Below are 15,040 nucleotides of genomic sequence, written 5' to 3'. Positions count from 1 at the left end.
GCAAGGCAGGCTTCCTTCCGGGAGGGGGCGGGGCAGTGGTAGAGAGAAGGCTCCGCTCTTCATCTTGGGTCACCAAACTCACCCTGGGGCATAGTCAGCCCCCACCAGCATTTTGTGTAAATCAGATAGAGCTGCTGTTTCTCATCAGGTGTCACAGAAAAGCCAGCCCCCGTCAGAAGTGTGCGGTTGTGCGCCTATGGACGTGCCCCGTTATGGTAGAGAGAGGGACTCAGAGTTGGACAAGAAAGACGGAGAATCTCTACCCAGCCCTTTATGGGTTGTGAAATTCAGGGCATGATAGTTTGCCTTTTTGAGCCTCAGCTCCCTCATCTGTGCAGTGGGCATGATTATACCATTATAGGACTCCTGTAAGAATCGCATGGCTCTTAAACGACCTAAGGTGTGCAAAGCTCATGCCATAGGCTTTGTCCTGTAATGATGGTTCGACGACCTCCCATTGTAGGGGCTTTAGGGCCTCTCCAGTTCCCCTCTACATTTAACAGATGGGTGCGCTGAGCCTCCCGCTTGCTGGTTAGTAGCAAGGCGGTGAGAGTGTAGGCGTCCAGCCCTGAGCTTTCTCTCTCCTTCTGTGGTGAGCTCATGAGGGAGTCCCTGAAGCCATCAGCCGGTGGCGGTGCTAACGCTAAGTGTACCAAGGGGTAATTGAAGTATTGAAGGAACTTTGTTTGCTCGGAAGGCGACTCTGTCTTTTTCTGCCTGGGCTTCAGGTACTTGAAGGTACTTCAAATACCTTCCTAAGTGGGAAGAGCAGAAAACACCCAAAGAGTTTTGTGCACATGTTGGTAGCATCTGTTCGTAGGTTCAGAAATTGATGGGGTTCTGTCAATGAAACCCGGTGTCTTTGATGACCTTGGTGGTTTCTGCTGGGAACAGACTGGATGACCTTCAGTCTCCAGATCTCGGGGGTTCTGCTGAGGTTAAGGGGAGTGTGAAGACCGTTCTCACATGTGTGTGCACACACCCACCCACCCACACACACACGCACACACTGTGCTGCATCTGCTTACATGCAGGTGACTTCAGAGACCACACATAACAGAAGTCGCAGCTCCAAGAACTCTTGGAGTTCTATTTATCTCAGTGCAGGGAAACCCCCGCTGGAGGCTCCAAGAGGGAAACTCTGGAGAAATGAAGCTGCGTGGGAGGCCACATTCTTGCCGCTGAGGCCCCGGGGGAGGAGGGCGGTGCACGGTCGCTCCGGTGAGGGTCCGGAACACACTGGCATTTAAGACCATGGTGGTCCTGTTTGGTCCTGCACTTTGAGCCTCGCCCCCGGCGTGCCCAGCAGAGCCCTTTGGGACTTTTGCCGCCATGGGCCACACCATCCCTGCTTCCGGAGCTGGAAAAATCCCAGGGGCACCGTGGAAGCAGCAGCTTTCAGATGCAGAGATACTTAGCTCTTAGGGGCCACACAGTCAGGCCAAGCCTTTTGCCCTGCCTGTGTGTCTATTGATGAGAGAATGAATTCTAGTTTTTAAAGAGGAGAGTGCACGCTCCCTGATGGGCAAGGAATGAAGTTCCCTGAAGCAACATCTTTCCAAAGAGAAGCTCCTGGGCCTAGAGAGAGCGGGGAGTCCTGGAATGCTCAGGAGGGAGGGTGAGTCACTCTGGGCTTCTCCCCAGGGATGCTGTCCTGAGAGCAGTTCTCTGCATCTTCCCAGCCATACAGATACCCTTTCTGTCCCCAGGAGACACAGCAGCCCCTTTTCAAGGTCTCTGGAGATGCTTGCCACCTTATCAACTCTCCTTAGGCCAGTGGCCCTTAAAGAGGGGTCCCCGGACCGGCAGCATCACCATCGCCTGGGCGTGTGTTAGAACCAGATCCATGAGTCCTGCCCAGACTTGCTGAACCAGAAGCCCTGGGGTGGGGCCAGAACAAGCCCCCAGGCGACTCTGTGCTCCCTTATTTGTAATCCACTGTCTTGGTGTCTGATGGGCTGTGGCCACAGGAGGCGGGAGGGAGGAGAGAGTCACAGAGAGGCTCGAAGCGAAACCGCCCACCCAGAGGCACTTCCTCAGAGCCATTTGAGCCCTGCCAGGGCCGCTCTGTATGGAGGTTTGATTGATTTTTTTTTTGTTTTTTGTTTGTTTTTTTTTGCAATTGTGAATTTCCACTTTTATTTATTTTATTTATTTTTTATTTTTTTTTACAAATAGTTTATTGTCAAATTAGTTTCCACATAACACTCGGAGGTTTGCTTGTTTTATGAATCTGAAGGAATCAATGCACGATGAAAAGGCAGTGACAGGGAAAAGATGGGCCAGCCGTGTCAAACGACAAAACGTCTTAAACGTTCAGGAGAGTAAATTATCTGGAGGAGCGGGCAGTCAGCCTTGTCCGTGCCGAGCCCTGGCTATAAGGCTGTCTGTGGAGTCTTGCTCTTCTCTTGTGCGAAGAGGGTGTTGGGATGTCCTATTTATACTTATCACAGGTAATCCTCTCTCGCTCCCCGGCAAGCAGAACATGGAGGTTAAGAGCGAGGGTTCTGAAATCAGACAGACCGAGGTGCAAATCCCATCCAAGACCCTGCCAGACAGGTGGCCTGTGCTCCTAGAAAGGAGCCGGCGTGGTATGTGATTGGCGTGTCATGAAGGATGATCACAACCCTGCCTTTACTTCTTCATCTGTAGAATGGGCACAAGAACACTAGCTTCCTGCCTAGGTGGCCCTGAGGATGAAATGCAGTGACCGTGTGCCAAGGGTTTAGCTCTGCCTTATTGACAAGGGCTCAACAGTTGTTAGCTCTTAAACCGGGGTTCTTGGGATGTGCAAGGATGCGATGGATGTAGAAGTTTTAGAACCAGCGTTCTTTGGTCGAGCCTGTCAGTTCTAACGGGTGGTCTCTAGGCATTGTCGCCTGCAGGCTGGTGGAGCCCTGCTCCCAAGGTTCGTGGTCTCCCCGAATTGATCTCAGGGAGATTACTCAGCCCCCTGCTTCTCCCTCAAAGGCGGCATTGAAGATTAGCTCACACGCAGTGGATTAATCCACCTAAAGTAGTGACGACTGTGCTTGGCACAATGTAAGCACAAAGTGCCGTTTGTTTTAAAATTTTTTTGAAAACCCACAGGGTGACTGAAAGGGGATCTGTTTTGAGAGCAAACCAAGATCTAAAGGTGAGGGTCTCTTTTCCTGACTCCTTAGGGTCCTGAGACCCGCAGAGAGATTGGATTGGAATGAATATATTTAACGGCGCATTCTGGAAATGCAGAGGGTTCTGTCAGTAAGGATTTTCTGAGTAGGACATGAAACTAAAATTGTTCTGGAAAAGTTTTGTGTTTTTTGTCTTTTTCAAACTATCCATGCTGTGCAAAGAGAAGCACTAGAACATTCAGCACGGCATCCAACCTTGGTAGAGGAGGTCCCTGGAAAGATTGATGATGGAGGCTGGGTCAGGAAGCATGGGGCTCAATCCTCTTTGGGGGTCTGGGACCTGAGAGGGGGTGCCAGAGGGGATCAGAGTGTCAGAGTGGAAAGCCACGAGAAATCAGGGGTTCAAGTGTCAGGAGCGGAGGTCACAGGAGACGCTGGGGGGGACAGCAGAGTGGGAGGTGGTAGCTAGAAGGCTGGCGTTGGGGAGAGAATGTGAAGTTGGAGACCTTTAGATGTGATAGAAGGTGAATGTTGTCAAAGTGTGTGTGTGTGTGTGTGTGTGTGTGTGTGTGTGTGTTTGCCTGTACCCGTGCAACGCATATACTTGACAGGATATTTAGGAATACATGAGCCATCATAGCTCTAAAATTCTCATTCTTTGCTTGGCCAAGGAGTCCGGTTCCTTCACTGAGATTTTTACAACAGCAGAAACCAGAGCCCCCTCAGGACGCGGGGCACAAAGGGAGAAGTCATTGCCCTGCGCCCTCAGCCCCTGTCTAGGCTGGTTTCCTTCTCCTAAGGAACTTGTGGAGACCGGCATGGGGTCCCAGGCTGCTGGTGCCCGGTCGGGGAGGGAAAGGGGTGTTTCTCCCCATGTCTGAGTGCCCAGCAGCTGAGTGCAGGGGTGCAGAGACGGGGCTCCTGGGCAGAGGGAGGGGTGGCGTGGCCTCCCCGCTCCCTTCTTACATCTGAGGCTGGGGCTGATGTTCTCGCCAACACGTCTCCGGCTGTCTCTTTGTCTGGATGCAAGCGGCTGCTTCTCTCCTCCCTTTGCTGGGCCCTCCTGGCTTTCCCCACAAGGCTCTTCTGGATGATTTTTGGGACCGGGGGAGGTGCCGTCTGGGACTGGGGGAACACTGCCCGCATGCCCACACCTGCCGCGTTCACGTCCAGATGGCACTGTGGCATATGTGAGTCCAGTCACCTCCCCGGCTGCTTGTGGGGTCAGAGGTGAGGACCATTCCTGGGCACTGCCATCCTCCTCCAGTGCAAAATCGCACAGGTTAGAGGGGACCCACAAGGTCTCCCTGGTCCAAGGCTCACGTGCTTCCTGGATGGAAGAATGTTCCCAGGCTCCAGCAAGGGAGCTGAGCACGTAGGCTGATTGGGAGATTGCAGGGTTCACAGACACGGCCAAAACATTTGGCTGACATGAGAATATTCTCTAATAAATAGGGGCCTTATGAGAAATATGCAAATAAGTGTTAATTACAAATTGATCTGGCACCTCTCTTTCCTCGGGCTCTGAAGCCAAGGCCAGGGCCCCCTCTCCTCCGTCCTTTCCACAAATCAGGCATTTGGTTACCTGCAGTTTACAAGAGGGTAGTAGCATGAAGGGCAGGCTCAGGAATTTGGAGAAAGTTCCCTTGGTCTTCCCCAAATGGTGCAAAATGGACAGTAGACAAGCCATTTATTTTTTATTTATTTAAATTCCAGTTAGTTAACTTGTAGTGCAGTATTGGTGTCAGGAGTAGAAATCAATGATTTATCACTTAAATACAACACCCAGTGCTCACCAGAACAAGTGCCCTCCTTAATCCCCATCAGCCACCTAGCCCATCCCCCACACACTGCCCTTCAAGCCTTCAGCTTGTTCTCTGTCAGTAAGAGTCTCTTGTAGGCTGTTTTTCTCTATTCTCTTCCCCTCCTTTTCATGTGCTCATCTGTTTTGTGTCCTAAATTCCACATATGACTGAAATCATACGGTATTTATCTTTCTCTGATTGACTTATTTCACTTAGCATAATACATTCTAGCTCCATCCGTGTCATTCCAAATGGCAAGATTTCATTCTTTTTGATGGCCGAGTAATATCCACACCACAGTATCTGTATCCATTCATCAGCCAACGGACATTTGGGCTCTTCCCGTGGTTTAGCTATTGGTGATAACAGAGGCCATCTATTCATGGCAGATTTCCTGTAAATAGGACTTTCTCTAGAGTCCTTCACAGAAAGCATCACTTTCTCCACAGCTAGTTAGAGAAGAAGGCTTGCTGGTGCATGCTTCATGAGCCATAATTACAATGACCGTGAGGATTTAGCCAGTGAATGAATGAATGAATGAATGAATGAGTCATCGTTCTTGTTGTTCTTATTGTTCAGGGTGTGGTAGGCTTGGGGCAGGAGTAGATGTAATATAATGCGGTGATTCTCAGAGACCGGCGGCAGCAGCAGCAGCATCCGAAAACTTGGTAGAAATGCCAATTCTCAAGGCCCTCCCCAGACCTCCTGACTCTGAATCTCTGGGGTGAGGACCAATAATCTAGGTTGATTGAAAAAAATATTTTTTGGAAAAAAAAATTTAGGATTTTTAACTCTTCATTTTGAAACCGTTTTAAGATTTACCCCCAAAAGCGACAAAATAGCACAAAGAACTTCCTTATACCCATCACCCAGCTTCTCCAAGTGTTAGCATCTTACATAAACACAGTCCCATGTGCAAAAGCAGAATATTAACACTGACACTCCTATCGAATCTACAGACTTTATTTTTGTCCACTGGTGTCCACTGTCCTAGGCAGAATCATCCACTGCACTTAATGCTATGTCACCTTATTCTCTTTCAGTCTGGGATGGTTCCTCAGTCTGTCTTTGTCTTTCCTGAGCGGCACACTCTTAAAAAATACTTCCTAGTTATTTTGTGGACTTCCCCACAATTTGGGTTTGTCTGCTCTCATCTCACAGTCAAATGCCAGTTCATGCATTTTTGACATAAACACCACAGAAAATGATGCTGTGCCCTTTCGGACATCGTATCAGGGGGCACGTCTGTATCTCTTACCACTGGTGACGTTAATTTGGTCAACATGGGTTCTCCACTGCAGAGTCATTTTTAAAAAAATTTTAATGTTTTTTAAATTTTATTTTTATATTTGAGAGACAGAGAGACAGAGAGAGGGAGGGAGACACAGTATCCGAAGCAGGCTCCAGGCTCCCAAGCTGTCAGCACAGAACCCGATGTGGGGTTCGAACCCACAAACCATGAGATCATGGCCTGAGCCGAAGTTAGGAAGTCAGGAAGTCAGATGATTAACCGACTGAGCCACCCAGGCGCCCTGCAAAGTGATTTTTTTTCCATTTGTAACTAAATGAGTATAATATTTTGAAACTTTGTAAATGTCTTGTTTCTTATCGTGTGTTCACACATTAATTTTAGCATTCATTGATGATTCTTGCCTGAAATAGTTATTACAGTGCTTATTTGTCAGTGGTAATTTTTCTATTTCCATCATTCCTTCTTTATTTATTGAGTGGAATTCTACCGTAAGGAAGAGCTTTCTCTTTCTCCCCATTCATTCAATTATTTATTTATTTTGGTAGGGACTCATGGGTATTTATTTTGTCCTGTGACTTATGATTGTGTAGTTTGTTCAGGTTGCCAGAAAAGAGTATCACAGACTGGGTGGCTTGAACAACAGACATATGTTTTCTCCCAAGCCTGGAGGTTAGACATCTGCAGGGTGAGGCCTCTCTTCCTTGGCTTGCAGATGGGTGTCTTTTTTTTTCTTAAACTTTTTTTTAATGTTTATTTATTTTTGAGAGACAGAGACAGAGCACGAGCTGGAGAAGGGCAGAGAGAGAGAAGGAGACACAGAATCTGAAGCAGCTCCAGGCTCTGAGCTGTCCACACAGAGCCTGATGGGGGGCTCGAACCCACGAACTGTGAGATCATGACCTGAGTTGAAGTCAGACGCTTGACTGACTGAGCCACTCAGGCAGCCCCAGATGGATGTCTTCTTTCTGTGTCTGCACATGGTCTTCCCTCCATGTATGTCTGTGTCCTAATGTCTTCCTCTTACAAGGATGCCGGCCATACTGGATTCATGTCCATCCTAATGACTATCTTAACTTAATTACCTCCTTAAAGACCCTGCCTCCCAGCACAGTCATCTTCTGAAGAACTGGAGGTTAGGACCCCACCGTTTGAATTCTGGGCGGGTATAATTCAGTGCCTAACAATCCATGACTATATTTATATTATTGCTTCAATTGTCCCAAATTTGGTTATCAGAAGCTCCTTCACCTTGGCTCCTGTGTTCTTTCCCCATGCCCCTATCAATTTGGGGGCACTTTCTTACTCTCTAGTACTATAAGGTGTCCCAGGCACATCTTGTAGCATCTCCGGCCCAGGCCTGACATTATGCATTTCTTCAGGAGGCCCTCATTCCTTCGGTTGGAGAAAGGGAGTGATCATGCCCTAGATGATTCTATTCCCTGCTAGAATTTGAGGATCTCTGGTAGAGTGGTTAAACGCTCAGACTTGGCTTTGAATTCAGCTCACTCTGTGCCCTCTTGGATGAGTGAGATGCAGTTACCTCCTTAATCTCTGTAAGCTCGTTTCTATTTCTGTTAAATGGGGAGAATGCTCTCCACCTCCTAGGATGGTTATAAGGATTGAGTGGTGTCTTATATAAAGCATTTAGCTCAGCCCCTGGCTCATCATCAATGTCTAATAATGACGAGCTTTCACTATCAGGTGAGCCGTTTCTAGGGGCAAAGATCCAATGACACGTTTTCATCCAGGGGACGGGCAGGTTTATAGAGGGATTCCCAGGAACCCCTCAGAGACCTGGCAGAATAACCCCCCACGTATCAGTGTGAGGAGTTCTGTCTTAGGGTCATGGCTACTGGCCTTTTCGAGAAAGGTCTGGGGGAGCCCACCCCTGCAGCCTTTCTTGGCTCTGAGGTACCACCGACATCCTTAGCCTTCTGGGCACCTGAAGGATAGCAGATTGTGGATGAGACATTATGTCTAGTTTTAATTTTCCATCTCCTAGACCCCAGCTGGGCTGGGCCACCTCCCTCGGAGCTGGGAGCTTTATCATTCCTTCTTCACTTGGAAGACCACCTCCTCAAGGGGTTGTGTAGCATGGAGGAAGGGTGGTCATGTCAAGGATTTTAGTTTTCAGTTGCTAGGGTAATGGGAGAGTCCTGGCGAAGGGGGGAGGTCGTAGCTATTAGGAAGATAGAGTGCATCTGTTCCGGTTTTTATTACACTTGTTAATTATCTCTTTGTCTTTTTTGCAGAGAGCACGGATAACTTTGTCTCTAGTAAGTCTGCTTTCCTTTTTGCTTTGGAGCTGATGTATTCTGGTACTTTCAGTCATTGTCGAATCCACATAGTCCTATTCCACGGCCCTCCCCAGACCCATGGCAACAGCTGAGAGCATCTGAGTGAACTGTGAAGGGTAGCTGGAGAGTAGTAATACCTCTTGGGCAGCTTCAGGTGCACACTTCTTGGGATCTGTGCCTCAGTTTCCCCCAGGGAGTTTTCTGAGATCTGAGCCTGTTGTGAGTCTCCCTGCCTGGATGGGAAGGAGGGGTGTGGGGGTCTCACATGCCTGCGGGAGACCCCTGTGGGTCAGCCCTGTTGTTCTTGTGGAGAGGACGGGGAACGTCTATACCTCTTCTCCTCACCTGCTCGAGGACCTGGACTCTGGCTGGGACTCATCTTGTGAGTGATTTATGAACTCTCATGATAACACTTGTGTGTCCTCACATGGAATTATCGAGGCTCAGGTTATAAGCGGTTTGGGGCTAGGACTAGACAATCCTAAAAGAATTTGGTGTTTTGCTCATGGCTGTGGGGAAACCTGTATTAGCTTTTCCTTCTCTCCCCTGTGGGAGAGCCAATGGTCATTGTCATTGCTGCCCCGTGTGTGGGCTGAGATACCGGACAGTCCTACTGAGGACACCCCTTATTGTTTGGCACAGATAAGAATGTCATCTGTGATTCCTTTATTTGTCCTTGGTCTGTGAGGACTTGTCATCTCACAAGATGTCCCTCCTGAGATATCTGAATTGGGGCCATTTCCTGGTCAGGAGGTGATTTGAGACAGAGGAAAAATTGACACTTGGCTTCCCATCCAGGCTTTGCTGGGAAAAGGTGGTGCTTCCTGGTCAGGTGGACTTGCATTGTACCCCAAGCTGTTATCGTGTCCTGACATCTGCGGTGGGGGGTGGGCAGCGGGTTGTGCCCGGAGCTGTGGGCCTCCTGGGTCTCGCCAAGGAGTAAAGGGAGAGAGGAGGGGCACGGGAGAGCCAGGGACGGGCGGAGAGCCCACCGCAGAGGGTAGCCAGACATCAGCACAAGCTGCCGTCACCACCGAGCTGTGCCCAGTGCAGACCCTAGCCTGGATCCCAAACCAGTTTTTCTACACTTTTGTACCTAATAGTTCATGGCCCACGTTGCTCCGGTGACATTATTTGTTCTGGGGTGGGGAGGAGGGATGGCAGCGAGGCTATTTTATTCCTTGTGGAGTTTGCCCTTGAGCTTCAGCGCCAGCAGGCGGCCAGACGGGGACCTGGTTTCTAGAGACTCCCGCGAAGCCTGGGGAAGTCCTACAGTCAGGGTCTGGTGCTAAGGGACCAGCAAAACTCCAGAGAGGTCCCTGAGATTCGGGCGGGGACGGTGGCTGAGGCCCTCGTGGCCACTGAGAGCCAACCTCTTCCTTTTCTGTTTGGTTTTCAGTCTACGATGTGAGCCCCACGCCCATCACTGTGACCCATAAACCGGAGGAAGACACTTTTGGGGTGAGTCACTTCTTGATCAAGGGGAAGGTGTTGTTTTCAGGGTTCGTTTTGGAAGCTGACGCCCTGGAATTTTACCTTGCTTGGAGCCNCACACACACACACACACACACACACACACACACACACACACACACGATGAATGGCCTCCTTTCAGGTGTTTGAAACCTTCTTTGTTTGATGAGAATAAGTCATTGTTTGAGGAAGTCTTTGAGGATAGGCTCCAGGCCCTAGGGTTTGGAAGAGAACGGTTAGAAAACCCGCACTCTCTTAGGAGCCTGGATGGGCCTAATTTGAAGGGCAGGCTAAGCACACAAGTCTCTTAGAAAAGTCAGAGTCACTCAGAACATACCCTTGGGTGGGGTTTTCAAGCCCCCCACCTCCCCTGCTCGACTCTCAGAGCCAGAGATTTCCCTGGGGAAGAGAGTAAAGAGGCTTTTTGAGAGTCCAGATCTCCTAGAACATTCTGGATAAGAATATTCTGTAAAGAATGTCATTGTGAAGGTGTATAGGTTTTTTTTTTGGCTAATTTAACAAACAGGGGCACCTGGGTGGCTCAGTGGGTTAAGTGTCCGACTGGATTTCAGCTCAGGGTGTGATTTTACAGTTCATGAGTTCAAGCCCCACCTTGGATTCCAAGCGGACATTACATAGTCTGCTTGGGATTCTCTCTCTACTTCTCTCTCTGCACCTCCCCTGCTTGTGCTCTCTTTCTCTCTCTCTCAAAATAAATAAACTTAAAAAAACAACAGGAAACAATAGACAAAGCCCTCTGAAATCCGCCCTGGAATTGCTGACACTGGCTCCCAGATGAGAGGGTGAATCGTGGAATGTTCCCTCATCCAGTTGGGGAATTAATTTCCTTTGAATGCTCTGAACATCTCATGAATTACTGCTTCTGAAGACTTTACTGAGTCTTCGCAGAGTCCTGAATGGGCCGCAGCTGTGCCTGCATCGGGGCCGCTTTCCTTCGGGCGCGAGTGGGTTTCCTGTGACTGTTCTCAGCTGTCTGCTCTCGGCCCCTCCAGGTATCCATAGCTGTCGGACTGGCTGCTTTTGCCTGCGTCCTGTTGGTGGTTCTCTTTATCATGATCAACAAGTACGGCCGCCGGTCCAAATTTGGAATGAAGGGTAAGGTGGGATTTTCATTTGCGAGGGCCTCGCGGTCGGGGGGAGGGGGTGGTCCTTTGATCAAAAGATTCTGCTTTAAGTCCCCCTTTGCTCTCCAAGAGGGCCTCTCTGGTCGTGCGTTTGAGTGGTCCTGGGGAGACTCCTGTCTACACCTTATCATTGGCACTGATGGATTGGAAGCGTGTTGGTGTGTGCGGGGGCCAGACTGTGGGCTGCCTGGTTTTGCCGACTGCTGACAGCGTCGTGTAGCTGGGCTGCTGTGTGAGGGGGTGTGTGAAGGCAGTTGGTGAGAAAAAGGACTCCCTGTTGGAGGAACCTCAGTTTCTCTCTCATCTGCATCGAGCCTTGGGTTTGGGACGAGAAGGTATCAGCACAGTGAGCTGGGGGGTGGTGGACCCTGGCTTTGGGAAGTTGCCCGTGCCGTGGCATTTCCGCACGTCACTCTACATGGCGTCCTGGAAGCGATGCCAAGATCAACACGATTGCTGAATCTGCTGGCCAGCTTCCATGGTGCTGGGGACTCGGCCCGCTAGGGTGGGGTGGACAGTGCCCTGAGGCTTTCCACCAAGGCTTGGGGTGGGGGGGGTGGCACAAAAGGGGTTAATACGGCGAATTCGCATCTATCTGCCCGGTCCCTGGGACGAGCTGACCACTTGGCTCCCTGGAGGCTGGGTACGAGTCCTCAGGCAGAAACTTGAATTTCAAGACCTACTCTCCTCTGGGGTTTCCATTTATGGCTGATGTCAGATGAGCGGTGGGTCGGGAAGGATGATGGAAAGATCCGACAAGCTGTGAGGTTGCCGCGCGAGGATCCAGGTTGGGGTTTTCGGGGGAAAGTATGGCATCCAGAAAGATGAATTTCAGCAGTTTCTGCACCTGAACTGGTCTCTGTACTGAGGGTCCTGACCCCGGGACTCCGAGACTGAAGGGAAGAGGGCACAAGAATGATCTCTACAGGGACGGTGGTCCCCTGAACTCATGCACGTGTTTGAACATACGTGGCGGTGGGGCCGCGGGGTGTTTGGGAATGGAATTCGTCCTGCTTTTCTGTTACGTTCTCCAAATATCCTGTGACTGCCCCAAAAGTTGAGAATGTGGACGCTCAGCAAAAGACACCTGTAGAGAAATAGAAAGATGGAAAACAGAAGGGCAGACTATGGGCTTCTTAGACGCTCCCTGCCTCTGTACACTCTTTCCGTTCCTGATTGAGCTGAACCAAATCACAGCGAGGCAAGCCAGGTTTCATTGAATCCTATGAAATACCTTGACCAAGGGATACATGCGCAGGCCAATTATAAAAGGGGGGGATAGAAGTTTGGCCCGAAGCCCCCTGATCAGACCACTGTGAGGCACCTTGGTTGGAGATGTTTCATCTGAAGGGGCTTCCCTGTGCCAGACAGGGCTCCGCAGAGGTGGAGGAAGAAAACCACCACGGGAGCCCCAAGCCTTCGATCCCGGCACGGACTGTGGCTTGTGCAAACTTTCCCGGTTGTGGGAGGAACCTTCTTCCTAGCTGTTTCTTCTCCCACCTGAGAAAACCTCAGGGCCTTGAGCAAAGGGAAGAACAGGGCATTTTTGCTCCTCGCTGAGGAGGCGCGCCACCAGCTGAGACCCTGTGACATGCTTGGCAGCACTGAGAGAGCAGGTTTTTCCTATTAATTGTCATCCGGTTGCTGGAACGGTGTGTGTCCCCATGTCGGATGGATTAGGCAGCATTGAGGGCGGTGCCTTCCCCTCAGCTGTCCACGGAGCCTCTCTCAGCCCCTGCTCCCCGGCCGCTGGGCTGAGCTGCCTCCTTGGATGGCCCAGGAGGACATGTCCCCATAGGTGGGAGTGACACATCCCCTACTCCAGCGCCAGGCAGCCTGAGGAAGGTAGGCTGTACTCAGAGGCCAGGTGTGGAGGTGTGTCCCGCGCTGACCTTGTGGAGGATTCAGCCTGCATGTCTCTGCGCTTATTACTCCTGATTACTTGGGTTTGTGCCTCATTTTAGGAGGAGTAAGTAAATGCCCCAGGCTGCATACACCCTGATCTTTTGTTGCGTGTAGGCATCCCGGTCCAGGAAAGAGAGTGAATTGTGGGGACCAGGAGCCCCCCGCTCAGACTCGGGTGAACCTCCGCCTCTTGATGTCCACCCCATCCTCAGCTTTGAATGTTCAAGTCTGGGTTAGACCCTGTGATGCCACTCAATTGCTCTTTGTTTTCTGCAAAGTTACTTAACCCCTCGCAGAGAGCCTCTTGCCTGATTGGGTTGCTGTGAGTATTGAGATTTATGTATAATTGGCACATGAAAGGGGCTCCGTGGTTATAATTTCCCTCCTTTTCTTTATGTACAAGCCTTTCCTGGCTCCTTTTATTGCCCTTCTACGAAGGGCTGTCCTCCTCAGTCATGCCCTCCTTTGTTGCACACGGTATTTAGTAAGGATGCTTCTATTCTGTACTAATTCCAGTGCCTTCTGTCTGTCCTGCTGGACCAGAAACCACAGATCACTCAGCCCGGGATGCCTGAAACTTGGCGCAGTGTCTGACAAATGCTCTTTGAACTCGAAATGGATGACTGTCTTTTTAATCATAAAAGAAACACAGTGTGTTTATAACTCAGTAACGGGCTACTAAGGGCGACTTTGGCGGTTGGAGGGGTCAGGGCAATGGGAGATGGAGTGGGGATGATGGGGGTACTCAGAAATCACAGCAGCATCCACACCCACGGGCCTGGAACGCATCGGGTGGATGAGGAGAGACTGTTAACAGGAACCTTTCTTCCTCCTGGAAATAAAAAATACAAAAATGCAAAGGTTGGTGTAACAAATACTCCTGTTCCCACCACTCAGAACAAGTAACTCTTACGGTTTGGTTTTTCTGTCTGCATCTAATGTGTTATTCCTAGAACAGAGAGAGGAGACATTGCTCGTCAATGAAATCTGCTTTAGCTGTCACCCCAGGTCCCATCCCCAGGCCCATCGGAGTGTCCCCGCGGACAGCCACCAGCCTGGGCTTCATGTGTCTCCATCAGTCCTCTGTGTTTGTCTCTCTGTGTCTCCACCTCTCTTTCTCTGCTGTCTCTGTGCAAGTGTCCTCCCGCCCTTGACCCTCTCAACCGCCCCCCCCCCAGCTCCCACCCCGCAGGCTGCCTCTACCCCATGGTGATGCGAGTGGCCAGGCTGGCAGCCAGTTCATTCTTATGCTTCTGTGTATATATACACATATACGTATATATTTTGTTTTGTTTGTTCTTTCACAGATCGCAAATTGCACTTCTAGACATCTAGAAATCAAAAGTCCATGTATTTCTTATATAGATCCTATTAATGAACTTCATTTGGACGAGAGAACTTGTGCCATAACAGTTTTAACCAGCATGATTAATGACTGCAACACACCCAAGAGTGGTCACGTACAGAATGTGATACAAACCGATACGTACTTTATACGAGAAAGCATACACATATATGCATGGGCGGGTTTATGTGCGCTTATAAATGTGTACATTTACAGAACATATTATTGTGTGTGTGTGTGTTTAAAGTTTATTTGTCTATTTTGTTAGTGTGCGCACATTTGGGGAGGAGAGAAGGAGAATCCCAACAGGTTCCTGTGCTCTCACACTGGGCTCGAGCTCACAAACCGTGAGATCATGACTTGAGCCCAACTCAAGAGTCAGACGTTTAACCAACTGAGCCACCCAGAGGTGCCCCAGACACCTCTTTACTTTGATCACCTGCTGTCTTCTTGATCAGCATTGGCTTGAAGAGGGGTCACATTAGTACAGGAGGGCATCTCTTAGAATCAGGAAGGTTTTGAAATGATTCTGAGCTAGGGCAGTGGGGGTTCCTTTGGGCTGTTGCTGAAGCCCAGTGTGACCTTAGAGCGGGGGCGGGGGGGGGGTGATCCTTGAAGTGTTTGGTGTGGTTTGCTGTGGGAACTGGCTTTCAGAACGGAAGACAGCGCCCCCAGCAGGAGCAGGGAGCCTCCAGGTCTGGGGTT

At 50.0% G+C, this 15,040-nt stretch overlaps 1 protein-coding gene across 1 annotated transcript in view; it reads left to right on the top strand.

Annotated features, from left to right (window-relative positions):
- Positions 1-15,040, top strand: part of NTRK3 (neurotrophic receptor tyrosine kinase 3) — a 353,170-nt gene that overhangs the window by 127,987 nt on the left and 210,143 nt on the right. Inside the window, 3 exon segments of the mRNA XM_077774348.1 lie at positions 8,423-8,446; positions 9,867-9,928; positions 10,954-11,056. Coding sequence (XP_077630474.1) covers positions 8,423-8,446; positions 9,867-9,928; positions 10,954-11,056 — 189 coding nt within the window.

Source organism: Crocuta crocuta, unplaced genomic scaffold (genome assembly GCF_008692635.1).
Source record: "Crocuta crocuta isolate KB4526 unplaced genomic scaffold, BGI_CrCroc_1.0 scaffold7, whole genome shotgun sequence".
In the NCBI taxonomy this organism is placed as follows: domain Eukaryota; kingdom Metazoa; phylum Chordata; class Mammalia; order Carnivora; family Hyaenidae; genus Crocuta; species Crocuta crocuta.
The sequence above is the reverse complement of the archived record's forward strand: the minus strand, read 5'-3'. Positions and strand labels throughout refer to the sequence as shown.